This window comes from Podarcis gaigeae (genome assembly GCF_964106915.1).
Source record: "Podarcis gaigeae genome assembly, chromosome: 2".
Classification (NCBI taxonomy): domain Eukaryota; kingdom Metazoa; phylum Chordata; class Lepidosauria; order Squamata; family Lacertidae; genus Podarcis; species Podarcis gaigeae.
The window spans coordinates 126,747,630-126,761,824 of record NC_139679.1 but is presented as its reverse complement, the minus strand read 5'-3'; the positions used below and the strand labels follow the sequence as shown (position 1 = coordinate 126,761,824).

General features: G+C 48.9%; 2 protein-coding genes across 11 annotated transcripts in view; one reads left to right on the top strand and one right to left on the bottom strand.

Moving 5' to 3' along the window:
* LOC310837269 (uncharacterized protein) overlaps window positions 1-14,195 on the top strand; it is a 173,292-nt gene that overhangs the window by 45,282 nt on the left and 113,815 nt on the right. The window contains exons 3-4 of one of the 6 annotated variants that reach the window (XR_014560489.1): window positions 7,102-7,227; window positions 7,547-7,977. The exons of 2 other annotated variants lie outside the window; for them this stretch is intronic. Coding sequence is in view for 1 of the 4 variants with exons in the window: in XM_083723534.1 (XP_083579660.1) it covers window positions 10,906-10,931; window positions 11,504-11,667 (190 nt within the window). In the remaining 3 variants the exon portion in view is untranslated. Of the gene's footprint in view, window positions 1-7,101; window positions 7,228-7,546; window positions 7,978-9,908; window positions 10,932-11,493; window positions 11,668-14,195 lie in introns of those variants that run through there. 3 more of the 6 variants (XM_083723534.1, XR_014560486.1, XR_014560488.1) reach the window with 3 other exon arrangements.
* The window catches only part of LOC310837206 (uncharacterized protein), a 314,413-nt gene that overhangs the window by 211,089 nt on the left and 89,129 nt on the right, over window positions 1-14,195 (bottom strand). The gene's annotated exons all lie outside the window — the stretch shown is intronic.

Genomic DNA, 14,195 nt, shown 5'->3' with positions numbered 1-14,195 from the left:
AGAATTGGTCCACTATAATCAAAGCATGCTTAAAGCCTTGGCATTGGGGCAGATCAATAAAGTCAAGTTGCAAATTCTCAAAAGGGACAAAGGCCCATGGTCTGGCTCCCGGTGGCCTCCTGGGTTCACGCTTCGGATTGAAGCGATGGCAGGTAATGCAATTCTTTGATGCTGCTGCTGCGGCAGCAGCTATCCCGGGTGCATACCAAGATCTAATTACATGTTCCATTAATCTCCCTTTTCCCCAATGTGTCCGCTGATGAAGAATCCTCACTACTTTTGGAGTCCAGGCCTTTGGAAGGACGGTTCTTCCATCGGGGAGGACCCAGATGCCTTGTTGTTCGGTGGCACCTATCGATTCCCACATAGCCTTTTCATCCTCTGGGGCAGATTTGTAAATTTCTGTAAGGTCTAGGTCTGCTGGTAGCAGGAGGGCTTGAAACTCGGATTCATTGTTAGGAATGCGTAGGGCAGCCATTTGTGCGGCTTTGTCGGCTCGTCTGTTTCCTTTAGAAACTGAGTCCCTACCCTTGGTATGGGCTTTGCAGTGGACGACGGCTATAGCGGCAGGTAAATGGATCGCCGTGAGAAGTCGCTCAACTAGGGCGGCGTGCGAGATTTGAGACCCGGCGGCGGTTAGAAAGCCTCTCTGGAGCCAAATTTGACCGGTTGTGTGTACCAGGCCGAAACAGTATTTACTGTCGGTATAAATGGTTACCCGCTTCCCTTCACCTATCTCGCAGGCACGCAGTAGCGCGATTAACTCAGCGGCTTGGGCACTGTACTGGGAGTTGATTGGGTTTGATTCTAGTACTTCGAAGTCGGTGACCACTGCATACCCAGTCTTTCTAACCCCGTCGATTACTTTAGAGCTGCCGTCAGTATATAGTATTAGGTCGGGATTCTCTAGGGGAAGATGATCTAAGTCTTCACGAGGCTTTTCAGCTTGCCGGACTATGGTGGTGCAGTCATGATGTGGGGTGCCATCATCGGGAAGGGGTAGCAGGGTAGCGGGGTTTAGCGAGTTGACACGTTTAATGGTAACATTGGTTGGGGTTAGGAGGAGGGCTTCGTACCGGTTGAGGCGTGAGTTTGAGAAATGGTGGCATCCTTTTAGAGTTAGGAGGGTTGAGACCGAATGGGGAACGTGAAGGGTGATTTCATGGCCCAGAACTGTTTCTTGAGCCTTCTCGAGGAGGACTGCAGCGGCTGCAATGGCTCTCAGGCAACTGACAGCCCCTTTAGCAGTGTTGTCAAGTTGCAGACTGTAATATGCTACTGGCCTCTCTTGGTCGCGGAAGGGTTGGGTTAGGACACCGGAGGCTACTCCCATTTGCTCGTGAATAAATAGGTTGAACGGGATTCGGTAGTCGGGTAATCCTAGGGCAGGAGCGGATCTGAGTTCCCGTTTTAGTCGTTCAAAAGAGTTGTAAGCTTCCTCTTCCCAGACCAAAGTGTCTGGGTGGTCCTGACGCGTCATAACAGTTAAGGGCTTCGTTATTTCGCTGTAACCAGCGATCCATGCTCGGCAGAAGCCGGCCATGCCAAGGAAGCCGCGCAGCTGTCGTTTCGTTTTTGGGAGAGGGATTTTAGTGACTGCTTCAATCCTGTCAGTGGCTAGACTTCGGGTCCCTACACCCAGGATGTGTCCCAGATACTTGACCTCTTGTTTACAATATTGGAGTTTCTTTGGGGACACCTTATGTCCCTTCTTTGCCAGTTCTGATAGGAGGTGTTTAGTATCTGTCTTACACGCCTCTTCAGTGGTAGAACACAATAAAATATCATCCACGTAAAGGAGTAAGGTGGAGCTAGCCGGTAAATGGATGTCCTCTAAGTCTTGATGTAATATGGCCGAAAAAATTGCGGGCGACTCTACATAGCCTTGGGGAAGTCTGGTCCAAGTTAGTTGACCGGGCCCCCAGGTAAATGCAAAGAGGAATTGGCTGGTCGGGTCCAGGGGTATACTGAAGAAGGCAGAGCACAGGTCCGCAGCGGAGTACCAAGTAGTTCCCGCTGGAATTGCGTTTAGGAGGGAGTTCGGGTTTCCCACTACTGGGTGCCGTGGTATTACGAATTGGTTCACTAATCTCAAGTCCTGCACAAAACGGTACCGTATAGGTTCCCCTTCTTTAGCGGGTTTCTTGACCGGGAGAACTGGAGTATTACAGGGTGAAGCGCACGAGACTAGGATCCCCTTTTCGAGGAAGTCCTCAATCATGGGTGTTAGGCCTTCTATGGCTTCTTTGGGCAGAGGGTATTGCTTGGTACATGGGAAGGGTAGGTCACTTCGGTACGTGATCTTGACTGGAGTGGCGGAGAGTAAGAGCCCGACTGAGGTTGATTCAGTGCCCCATAGGGAGGGGGGCAAGTCGGTTTCTAGGTCAAGAGGGAGTTCGGGAAACTGTCGATCCGCTTTAGATTCCTGAACGATACCTTGGAACATGGGAATAGAGTCCCCTGGCATATGTAGGTAAATGCCATCGGAGGAGCATTTAATGGTGGCGTTAAGTTTGCAGAGGAGGTCTCTGCCGAGGAGATTGACAGGGCTGCTTGTTAAAAGGAAAGTGTGTTCCGCTAGTAATGGTCCGAGGGTGACCTTAGCCGGTCGCGAGAGCGGGCAAGTGCGGGGTATCCCGTCCAGTCCCATTACTTTCTTGGTCACTGTCCCTGGTTCCAGGTGGCTGTTGGTTAGGGTGGAATAAGTAGCCCCTGTGTCCAACAGACATTGATAGGGGTGGCCGTCAATCTCAATAGTGCAGACCGGGTCCTCAGGTGACAGTGCAAGGACGGGGCAGATGGTTTGGGTCTGAGTGGGATCCCCTTCTAATTGTCAATAGGTGTCCTGATCATCGGGAGGTGGTTGGTTTGGAGGATGCAAGGGAGGCGCAGTGGCATTCGCCCAAGGGTGAGCAGACTGGTCTATGGCTGTCATCTGGGTCCGGGGTCCTGACTGGGGTCGGGTTTGAGGCGTCGGGTTCGAGGGCGTTGGTGGAGCATAAGTCGCCGGTTGGTGGTTGGTGTACCCTGGGGTTACGTTGGGTTGCGGGGGGAAAGGAGGGTGGCTGGCTCGAGCAGGGAAGGACTTGGATTCGTGCCCCCCGTAGGTTGACGTATTTAGGTAAGGGCAGAATCTTTTTATGTGACCTTCTTCCTGGCAGTAGTAACACCCTCCAGTCCCCGGTCCCCATTGCCTATAGGGGTTAGGAGGTCCTCCTCCCCGGACCCCCTTTCCTCGGTTGAGGCCTCTACCTCGGTTAGGGCCATAGGTAGTCTCCATGCTCAAGGCCAAGATCTGTTCGACCTCGGATTTACTCTCCTTTTTCTTTCTTTCATCTCGAGAGTTGTAGATGGATTTCGCAATGGACAAGATTTCATTTATACTTTTTCCATCGTATCCAATTTGAAGGTTCAGGGCTTTCCTAATATCTGGGCAGGCCTGATCCTTGAAGAAACCTTTAACGATTACTTCATGTTGTGGATTCTCGGGGTCTATTCCCCCCCAGGTCTTGATGGCAGAGACCAATCTCGTATAATAATCAGAAGGGTGTTCGTTTGGTCCCTGCATTACCGTTTGGACTTTGGTCCAATTAACGGTGCGTTGACCTGCAGCCTTCACGCCGTCCAGAATGGCTTTCTTAAATAATTTTAAGCACCAGATCCCGTTTGTCGTGTTATAATCCCATGTAGGTTCTACTCGGAGACATTGTGCGGTGAGCGCCTGCAATCCTTGGGGCCGTCCCCTCTGGTAATCGGGCGATTCTATAGCTTCCCCGGCTTTAGCCAGGATGTCCGCCTTCTCTGCCTCGTTAAAGAGGGCATTCAGAAGGACATGGACATCTGCCCAGGTAGGATTGTGGGTGGAAAAGATTGCGCTGATCTGGCGGTGACATTTGTCCGGATCGTCCCTCAGGGAGGGCATCTGGTTGGACCAAGTTACGAGGTCCGAAGTATAAAAGGGATGATGCGTATACACCATTCTTGGGGTTCCGTCAGGTGAGAGAGGCGGGATCGGCAAAGCCCTTAGAGGCATTTGGATCGCGGTAGAGCTCACAGTAGAGCTCACTTGGTCAGAAGGCCCTGGGGTTCCTTGGTTATAGTTCAGGGACTCTGCCGTAGACCCACAAGGTTCGGAGGGGAGATCTCTATCTCTGTTTGGGGCAGGATCTTCAATGGTGTTGTGAAGCATTGAGGAAGGGGTTTTAGCTTTGGTCTGCCCGGGGTCTTTGGGTTTAGCCTGTCCAGAGTCCTTAGTTTTAGTAAACCCGAGGTCCTTTTGGTCCTTCTTGGCTTGTAGCCTTGTGACTCTTCTACTGTCTTGAGTCCCTTCCCCCCCTTCTCCATCGCTACTTGAACCGCTGTCAGACGGCGGTGGTCCTTGGTAGTAAAAGTGAACCAGGGCCTGCTGTATATCTTCGTCTTCATAAGGGGGGGGCATCTGCTGTCGCCCGGGATTCATTATAGGTAGCTGATAAGAAGTTGTTCCCTTCGGGGCTTGGAGCACTCTCCTTACGGCCTCGAAGGCAGCCAGGTATTCCAACTGGCGGGGTTTTTCTTCCATTAAGTATTTCTTTAAATAGTTCAAGTGCTCTTCATTGAACGAACCCCCTGTCGGCCAGCGCAATTCAGGTTTAGCCGAGGTGGTACTGGCGGGCCAGATCTCAGAGCAGAGGTCCTCTAACTTTTCTTTAGATAATAACTCGTGGCCAGGAATCGACTTCCAATGTGTGATAACAAATTGGAGAGGAGAGTCGGGATCCTTCTGGGATCGGGATGGCTTTCTGGAAGCCTTCCTCCCAGAGTGAGCCCGCTCGGTTTTGGAAGCCTGGGTACCCATAGTATATTTCACGCGTGTCTAGACAAGAAAGAGGAGAGAGGGATAGGGGTCGGTAAAGTTTGGTGAGCCAATAAAGGGCTTGCAGTATAAGAGTGGTCCCTAGTCGCTTGGCAACTTCCTTAGAGAGTTTAAAGAGCTCTAGCTATCCGGTATTATTTCCTTTTCCTATTTCCTTAACCAGTAATCTGGGGTCCCTTTCCACTCTGCCGGTCCCGCCCAATTCCTCATGGGCTATTCCCCCCCTGGCAACCTCCTACCTATCGATCACTCTCAGGAAAAGGGGCCCTACTGAACGCCCGCGCCATGCGGTGCCAGATCGGGTCGTCCCTGGATAGGATTTCGGATCGAAAATCCCCCTTGCTTTCGGAAGCGGGCTTACGGTACACGGGGTACGTAGTCCGACCGGTGCGGCTGGGATTAGGATAGAAAGCAAGACCACTTCCTGCCCCCTAGAAAGGACGCTCGGGAAGATCGGAAAAAGAGCTCCAACCCCTTGCTTTCAACTGGGATGCCCGTTGCGGAGAGTCGGCTATCTTTCAAGTCGGGTCTCTCCGTCTTACCCTTCGGGCTCCCAATTGGTGCGGCTGGCTGGAGAGTTTAGAGAAAGGGATAGAGCTCAGAACCCCCTTTTCGGGTCGAGCGGCGGTCCACGGTCTCTCTCGCTAACTGGACCAAGAGAAAGGTGAGAAGAAGCGATAGAGAGGAGGGCAGAGAATTCGGTTGCCAGGAGAATTCCACCCCCTTTCCCACCAGTGCACTGGATTTCTTTCCTATACTCACGAGTCTTCTGTGTTGATCCGATCCCGGGATCGATGAATAAGCCGGCTGGATCCCTTTTGCTCCCCGGCTGAACTCCTGGGGCTTTCGATTACCGCCCGGAAGATGGCCGGAGGTCCCAGTAGGGTCTTCCCAGGCAAAGTGGCCCGGAGCCGGCTGAAGATCTCGGGGCCCCCGGTCAGCAGCTCGGGAGAACCGCTCAAAGCCCCACGTTGGGCGCCAAGCTGTTACGGAAATCTGGGTGCGTATTTACCCTGCCACCCAGCCAATCGGACAGAGTCCGTGGATTCTTGCGGAAGAAAGAAGCTCAGCCGGAGACAGGAGCAAACTGCCGAAGATCCAAGTTTATTGGCCAACAGGTTCAAGACGAGATTGAACCCCGAGAGTGGGGCGACATAAACTTTTAAAAGTTCCCTCCAAGTCCCAGAATACAGTGCACGAAACGTCATGAATTCATTATGGGAGGGTTGGGTTTCACGGATTGCATCATGAATATATTACACACGTCATGAGTGTCTCAGAGAAAAGGTGGGGTTACACTCATTTACATTTGAGACAAGGGAGGGGGAAATATGTAGAGCGAGAAATACACATAGACAATCGTTTATCAAGTACCGGTGGTGGCAGGACAAAGGGCCATAGATATGCATCGTCTGCCACCTGGTATTGCCCGGGGAAAGGGTTATGCGAAGCGATCTGACAGGATTAAGAAGTTCCTGTGTACGTGCCTGGCCGCTCCGGGGATTATGGAAGTAGGGATCACATCATGGAGTCCAGAAGGGGCTGAGTTGAATGACACCAAGAGCAAAGAAATCGGAGTTGTGGTTGATTTTATGTGAATTTCCAAAGGTTTCCTATGTGATTCGGTCTATTTGGTATTGGTAATCAAAAGCGGAAACAAAATGGATACATTGTAACAGGAATGGATACATTTTGACAGTTTTACGAGTTCTCCAGTTTCGGATCCATTGTTCTCACAGTGGGGGGCCGTCAACAGCTTGTCAGTAGGTTCAATGAGGCGTGCAAAGCTGCCTGAGCTAGCTCCTGCAGGACGAATGCATGGCTGTGATTGGCCAAGACGCAGCCATAGGAATAAGCGGAGATACAGGAGCGCCCGGTCTACTCGTTCTGAGTATGGAGCGCAAATAGCCATAGGAAAAGATAAGAGAATACATTCATATATTCGAGCTTATTTCGCTCGTGGTAGAAAGGGGTTCTGGGGAAGGTGTGGTGCTTGTGCGACGGTGAGGGGAACTGAGGGTGGGTGAACGGGGATACCCTAGAGGTCATCGCCTCAGTTGTTCAAGGGAGAGGGGCAAAGAAGGTACCCCCCCTTTCCGATCCGTATCAACAACAAAATTGCTCCATTAAGATACTGAAATAAACATGAAGGAAAAGAATAATGTTAAAACAATGCAGCTATTAAGAGGCAGAAAAGAACAGAGCAATGTGTAGGAGATCATCTTTGTGCTCCCTTTTTCTCTTAGGGTCCACTGGGCTTTGAAGACGTAGCTGTTCCTTTCACAGAGGAGGACTGGGCTTTGCTGGATCCTGACCAGAGAGCTCTGCAGGAGGAAGTCAAGGAGGAGAATCCTGGGATCGTGGCCTCTCTGGTAAGGCTCCCTGCTGGATCATGAGGTCAGTTTTGAAACTCCATACAGATCTCTGAAGGACAAACCTCCTCTATTTTGAGGGAGCCCCATAGCGCCACCTGCAGCATCTGAGATGTTAACACACCCACAACTCTCCATAGGAGATGTATCTCCTGTTCTGTCTGGGAATATTCTTCCACCAGTCCTGCCTTTTCAAACCAGGATGAGGCTGGTCTCAGCTGCCCAGGCCTTCTTCCATGTAGGCTTCAGAGATCTGGTGGAGGTACATCCTGTCTAATTTTCTATTTTCCTTTTTGCATCTGTTTTTGGTTGAGCAAAGAAATGACTGAGCTTGGAGATGGAGCAGATTCCATGACTGAGCCAAATTAAATCCATCCCTGGAACGAGCCAGGCTTTTTGAATCTCCGGGTCCCATAAATACGTTAGCTAATACCAGCCAAAAAAGGCAGTAACTCCCTTCCCCTCTTCCTCTTTCACAAGCAGTCATTTGCATTGTTCAGTCATTTCAGCCTCAATTTCTTCCTCAGGCTAGTATTATTATTATTATTATTAATGATATCAGGAAACTTGATGAGGAATTAAGGGGAAAGACAGTGTTGACCCAGAGTAGTTACAAAATTAATGTTCTCTCCCCAAATGCCACAGACCCTCCTCCAAAGAGAGCTTCTCTGAAGAAAACACAAGCAGAAATTACTCAATTTTACGTGAATAAGGAAAACGGGGAGGTGGCTAAGAAACAGCGGGAGCCAGATCCTATTACTGACCTTATAGGATCTCTCAGCAGCTCTAAGGATGAGCAGAAAGAGGTTTTGGGTCCAGCCAGCTCAACTGCTAAGTCATCTCTGGCACTGAGACCAGGAGCTCAAGCGACTCAAGGCCAAATTCAGGCTAAACAAGTAGAGGAACTAATCTGAAAGAAAAATTCAAAATTAAAGCAAGTATAAAAGACTGCTACTCCCAAACTTCTGGGACAAAAGAGGGATTATCAGTCTTTGGTGGCTTGTAGTACTAAGAGAGGACATGGAACGCATAAAATCCTTTTTGGCTCACTGTAATAAAATTCTTACCATCCTGATAGGTACTTGTAAACCCTTCTGGAATAAAGTCTGGCAGAGAGTGTGGAACCAGATAATACAACAATATCTCTTTCCCTACCATTAAAAATAGATCAATAAGGGAGGTTTGATTCGTCCACATGGCAAAAGGAGGTCTAAAAGTACAAAGAAGAGCAAAATGTTAAAAATTGAAAAATAGTGCAATATTAAAAAGTTGACTTGAAAATACTTTTGAACCTACTTAAGAGTAGCTCATGCTCTGGGTCCAGACAGAAGACTTAAGAAGCTTGTACTAGTTACAGATAGGTAGCCGTGTTGGTCTGCCATAGTCAAAACAAAATAAAAAAAATTCCTTCCAGTAGCACCTTAAAGACCAACTAAGTTAGTTCTTGGTATGAGGTATCTGAAGAAGTGTGCATGCACACAAAAGCTCATACCAAGAACTAACTTAGTTGGTCTTTAAGGTGCTACTGGAAGGATTTTTTTTTATGAAGCTTGTACTGTACAGTGATACCTCGGGTTAAGTACTTAATTCGTTCCAGAGGTCCGTTCTTAACCTGAAACTGTTCTTAACCTGAAGCACCACTTTAGCTAGCTGGGCCTCCCGCTTCTGCCGCACCACCAGAGCACGATTTCTGTTCTCATCCTGAAGCAAAGTTCTTAACCCGAGGTACTATTTCTAGGTTAGCGGAGTCTGTAAGCTGAAGCGTATATAACTGAAGCGTATGTAACCCGAGGTACCACTGTACTGGAATTTGCACCCCAGATCCTGATATCAATATGAAACGATATGCAAGGTTATCAAATGCTCTGCTGTCCTGTCAGAAGCCAAAACCAAACCAACTAGGAAGAGGGTTTTGATAAACAAGAATTGGAAATGGGTGCTGTCTCAAAATAAGCTACTTCTCTCAAGCTACCCTAAGCCTTTAGGTATCTTCTCACAAGAGGAGCGTAAAGTTTGTGAATATAGTGTATAAGCACAGAGAATATCTATGGAGGAGTGGTGTATGTTGGAATATGAGTATAATGCAGCTGCAAACTGGCAGCACGGTATTTACATCACAAGATGTGGCAGCTGTGGGAAAGAATGTTCCCGGAAGTTCACAGGATTTACAAGGCTTTGTTCTGTGTGTAATATGAGACCTTCCTGTTGCGTATGTGAAGGAAGTCTGAGTCTCTTGCTTGGAGGAGACTGAACTGATCAGACATGTTTTTTGTAGAGTTGTGCAGTCAGAAATAAACAAGATGTAAAAGTCTTTCTGACTATCTTCTTTCTCCTGCTGGTATGCAAGGAAGAAGGGGGGTTGCATCTTACCAGCTGGGAGATGTCGCCTATCAAGATCTTCCTGGACTGTGGGGATGTCAGCCAGAGTAGATCACCGGTAAACAAGCCCCGGGATCTGGGAGAGAGGTCAGCCTCTGCAGAGGGGGGCATGTTTTCCAACAGTGTATTAGTCTCAAGATTATTCCGAAATGTGGCATCACCAGCTCCTCTGCTTCCACATTCAGCAACAGCTCCAAAAAGTCCTCGATCCAAGGCAGACTATTATCCTTTAGTTGACATATACTCTGCAGGTGACAATCCTGACTAGCCAGCTGATCTAGAAGGAGGTCTAAAAGTACAAAGAAGAGCAAAAATGTTAAAAATTTAAAAAATAGTGCAATATTAAAAAGTTGACTTGGAAAAGGTTTTTAACCTGCTTGAGAGTAGCTCATGCTCTGGCTCCAGACAGAACACTAAGAAGCTTGTACTATGCTAGAATCTGCACACCAGATCCCTATATCAATATGAAACGATATGCAAGGTTATCAAATGGTCTGATGTCCTGTCAAAAGCCCAAACCAAACCAACTAGGGAGAGGGTTTTCATAAACAAGAATTGGAAATGGGTGCTGTCTCAAAATAAGCTACTTCTCTCAAGCTACCCTAAGCCTTTGGGAATCTTGTCACGAGAGGAGCGTAAAGTCTGTGAAGATGGTGTCTAAGCACAGAGAATATCTAAGGAGGAGTGGTGCATCAGTCTCAAGATTATTCCGAAATGTGGCATCACCAGCTCCTCTGCTTCCACATTCAGCAACACCTCCAAAAAGTCCTCAATCCAAGGCAGACTATTGTCCTTTAGTTGACAAAGATTCTGCAGGTGACAATCCTGACTAGCCAGCTGACCTGGACCCCAAGGAACCCCCTAACTCAAAGACCCCGGGGTCTTTGCAATTGAGGAATCTGGGGAATGACCTTACTGACAACTGAAAAGAATTGATTACATGCCTTCTGTGCTCTGCCATAAGAAGCCCAGAATGAAATATTCTCCAGATTTGACCTCTGACGTTCCTGCCTAATGAGTTTGAAGAAGGAGCACAAGGGCTGATGCAAGCAGAACTTGACCCTTTGTGCTCCAGATCCAGCCCACCAGATATTCCGGCATGAGTTGAATTTATGGGCTGAAAAGCCACCTCCCCCCACCAGCAGGTTAATGAACCCTCTTTCCTACCAATTGGAGATGAAGAGCTTCCCCAAAGATTTGGTCCCCATGCAAGAGGCAAATATGGCCACAACACCTGCCTGGCTTGCGATGAGAGAGCTCAAAGAGCGTCAACAGGACTCTCCATAGAAAGCACCAAGCATGCAGGCACCTACAGGACATGTACAGTGGTACCTCGGGTTCCATACGCTTCAGGTTACAGACTCCGTGAACCCAGAAATAGTGCTTCAGGTTAAGAACTTTGCTTCAGGGTGAGAACAGAAATCGTGCTCCAGCGGCACAGTGGCAGCAGGAGGCCCCATTAGCTAAAGTGGTGCTTCAGGTTAAGAACAGTTTCAGGTTAAGTACGGACCTCTGGAACGAATTAAGTACTTAACCTGAGGTACCACTGTAATAGCTACTCTGCTATTTTCTGCCCATGCTCTGGGGTTGCAGTTTTCAGGCTTGGGGACAGGAAGGTGACTGGTTTTGGCACTATGTTGTGTCCATAAGCCCCACTGAGTTCAAGGGGTTCTACCTTGAGGTCACTACTGTGCAGACCCTGCCAGCCTTACGAAGTGGGGTGATTAGCAAACAGGGGAAATTGAAACCACTGGAGAGGTTTAGAAATGGGGCTTCTGTTGGGAATGGGCTGCCCCATATGTGCTTCTCCAGTGGCAGGAGAATATCTAGGGCAGGAGAATCCCTGCAGGGCCTCTGAGGCTCCCTTTGCTTCTTCCTCTCTCCCAGGACCCTGCAGCTTCTTTTGGCTCCTTGACTCCTCAGGAAGGATGAGTGAGACGGATCCTGCAAAGCTAGCGAGGATGGAAGGGGGAAGATGGACGGTTGACCTGGTCCGGCTGTCTCCCGCATCCCTCCCTACAACCTCAGAGCACTCCCTCCCAGGGCCCTCCGAGAGATCTGGTGAGTCCCAGGGGAGGGGAGATGGGGACCTGGATGGATGGAGCCAGAGAGGAATTGGGGCTTGCTCAGTTGGGGGGTGGGGGGAGGCAGGCAGGCAGATGGAGAAGGGGAGCACCTTTTCGGGCTCCCCCACCTGCCTGCCTGCCTGCCTGCCTGCTCCTTTGTCATCTGCAGGCAATTTGAGCTAGGAATAGATCACAGCTCCCTGCCCAACGCGATGTATTGGCAGCTTAAAATGTCTAAAACCAGTTCTGTGATCTGGATGCCCTGCCAATGTCTGACAACTCACTGATCCATCGCGCAGCCCTGGACTCCTTAAAGGAACCTGATCCTGCTGTGCAGTGTGAACTCGGATGGGGCCTCCGTGTGTTGCCTTTTTCTCTTCTTTTTGTATAACTTTTATTAGCTTTATAAAACAGGGAAGATAGGTGTCAGGGGCTCAGGAGCAGAGGCACAGGGAAGAGAGGAGATGGAGAGCGAAGGGGAAGAATCTGAGGGCAGCGTAGGAGAAGATGACAGTGGCCCGAGAGATTCCATGAGCCTCTCCAGCGAATCGGAAGATTCACAGAAGGGGGCGCCGATGGCCGGGGCAAGGGGGGCCCCAAGGGTGACACTCAAGGAGCAAGGGGCCAGCGGGGACTCCCAGAGCAGCAGTTGGAGATCAGGACCAGCTTCCCCACCAGAGCGTAGTGGGGGGGGAATAGTCCCAGGTATCGGGGCGAGAATCTCCCCCAGCAGGGAGGGAAAAGGAGTCAGGGGGGACCACGCCTCCACCGGGGAAGTCAGGTCCAGCTAGCCTCCCGGAAGAGGAAAGCAGTGACAGAAGCAGTGTAACGGTCAGGAGGAAGGTCACTGGGGTGGCGCGAGAGGCAAGTTCAAATGTACAGGAGCGCGGGACAGCAGAGAATGAGGATTGGGAACCGGGTCCTAAAGCCGGCAGGGGGAGGAGTCAGGCGACTCAGCGTCAGAAGAGTCCAGAAAGGGGAATGCCCCAGTGGGCAGGAGGACCCAGAGGAGGAGAGAGCAGCGAAAAAGGTGGAGCAGGGCTAGGATCTTAAACTGGTGTCAAAGGGGAGGAGACTCAGACGGGACTTCGCCGATCTAGGGTTTAAGACATAGAGCTGCGCGCTACGGCTTTGGAATGGAAACTGAGCTTCAATAAAGACTTTTGTACATAACGACGATCTGGCGTTGGTCCTCTGTGAGCTGGGACCTAGAGGCAGCTCTGACAATAGGAATAATGGATGATACAAATATGTAGGCTGAGCCTGTATATCTCAAACATAGCAGAATAAATTTGCAGGAGTATCTATAACATATAGTTCATCATTAGTGGTCAGTGTATGAGTTCTGGGTGCATGAATTGCTTTCAACTGAAACAAAAAAAGGGGAAACAGGAGAGCACAGAGAACATTCAACATCGCAGAGCCAAATGCCTAGACTGGAGCTCTTGTGGCCGTTGTGCTTAGATTAAGTGAGTAATAGTCATTTTTCCTCTTCTGTTACCAATGAAACAATACAGAGTTGGTCTCATCATGAAAATGGGAGGGGGGTTCAAAGGGAAGAAAGAGATTTACGTATAAATTTAAATATTTTCCTGTTTTAATTTTTTTTAATTATTATTATTTGTATTGGTTTTGGTTTTCACATATTACAGATGTACCAAAGCCAACACCATTTCCTCCCCACCCCCCCATACATTTGCATTTCTATTTCCTCAATCCATCATATTATCCTTTTCTCCCTCCTCCCACTTCCCTCCGCCCCCACTCGATTTCCTCCACATTATGCAAGATTAATTTACAATAATCTTTGCATTCTACAACCTTCTCAAATCATCTTCATATTCTTATTATCTTTCCTTACTAATTTTTCTTCCATCCAGTACTTCACATTTTAATCTAGGCATATTAGCGTATCTTTCCTTGAGCAATATTTTGCCATATATTCATCAAAACATTTCCACTTGGTTGTCAAGTCTCTGCTTAAAGACCTCCAAAGAAGGAGACTCCACCACACTCCTTGGCAGCAAATTCCAGCTGTCGAACAGCTCTTACTGTCAGGAAGTTCTTCCTAATGTTTAGGTGGAATCTTCTTTCTTGTAGTTTGGATCCATTTCTTCTTATAGCAGTTAATTTTGCCCGAATTAAATATTCATTTACTTTACAAATCCATTCCTCCTTTATGGGTATAGTTTGTGACTTCCACCGAGCAGCAATCACTATTCCAGCAGCTGTACTTGTGGAATGTAATGGCGTCCGCCACACTTTCCTGTGCCAACTCTCCGTGCCAACTGTGAGCCTTAAGCTGTCTTCCTGGCTCCAAGCCGAGTTTCGCAGCAGCGGTCGTGCCCTGGGTGGGTGATAAATCCAAGGCTGTACGCAGGCTTCTTGCTCATCTAAGAAGTCTTTAATCATTGTACAGAAAAACATCATAAATCAACCCGGAGATCGAGCGGACATCTCCTCGGCTTGACAGCTAAAAACGAAAGTAACTCGCACACAAAGAAAGATTCCCGTATGTGAACA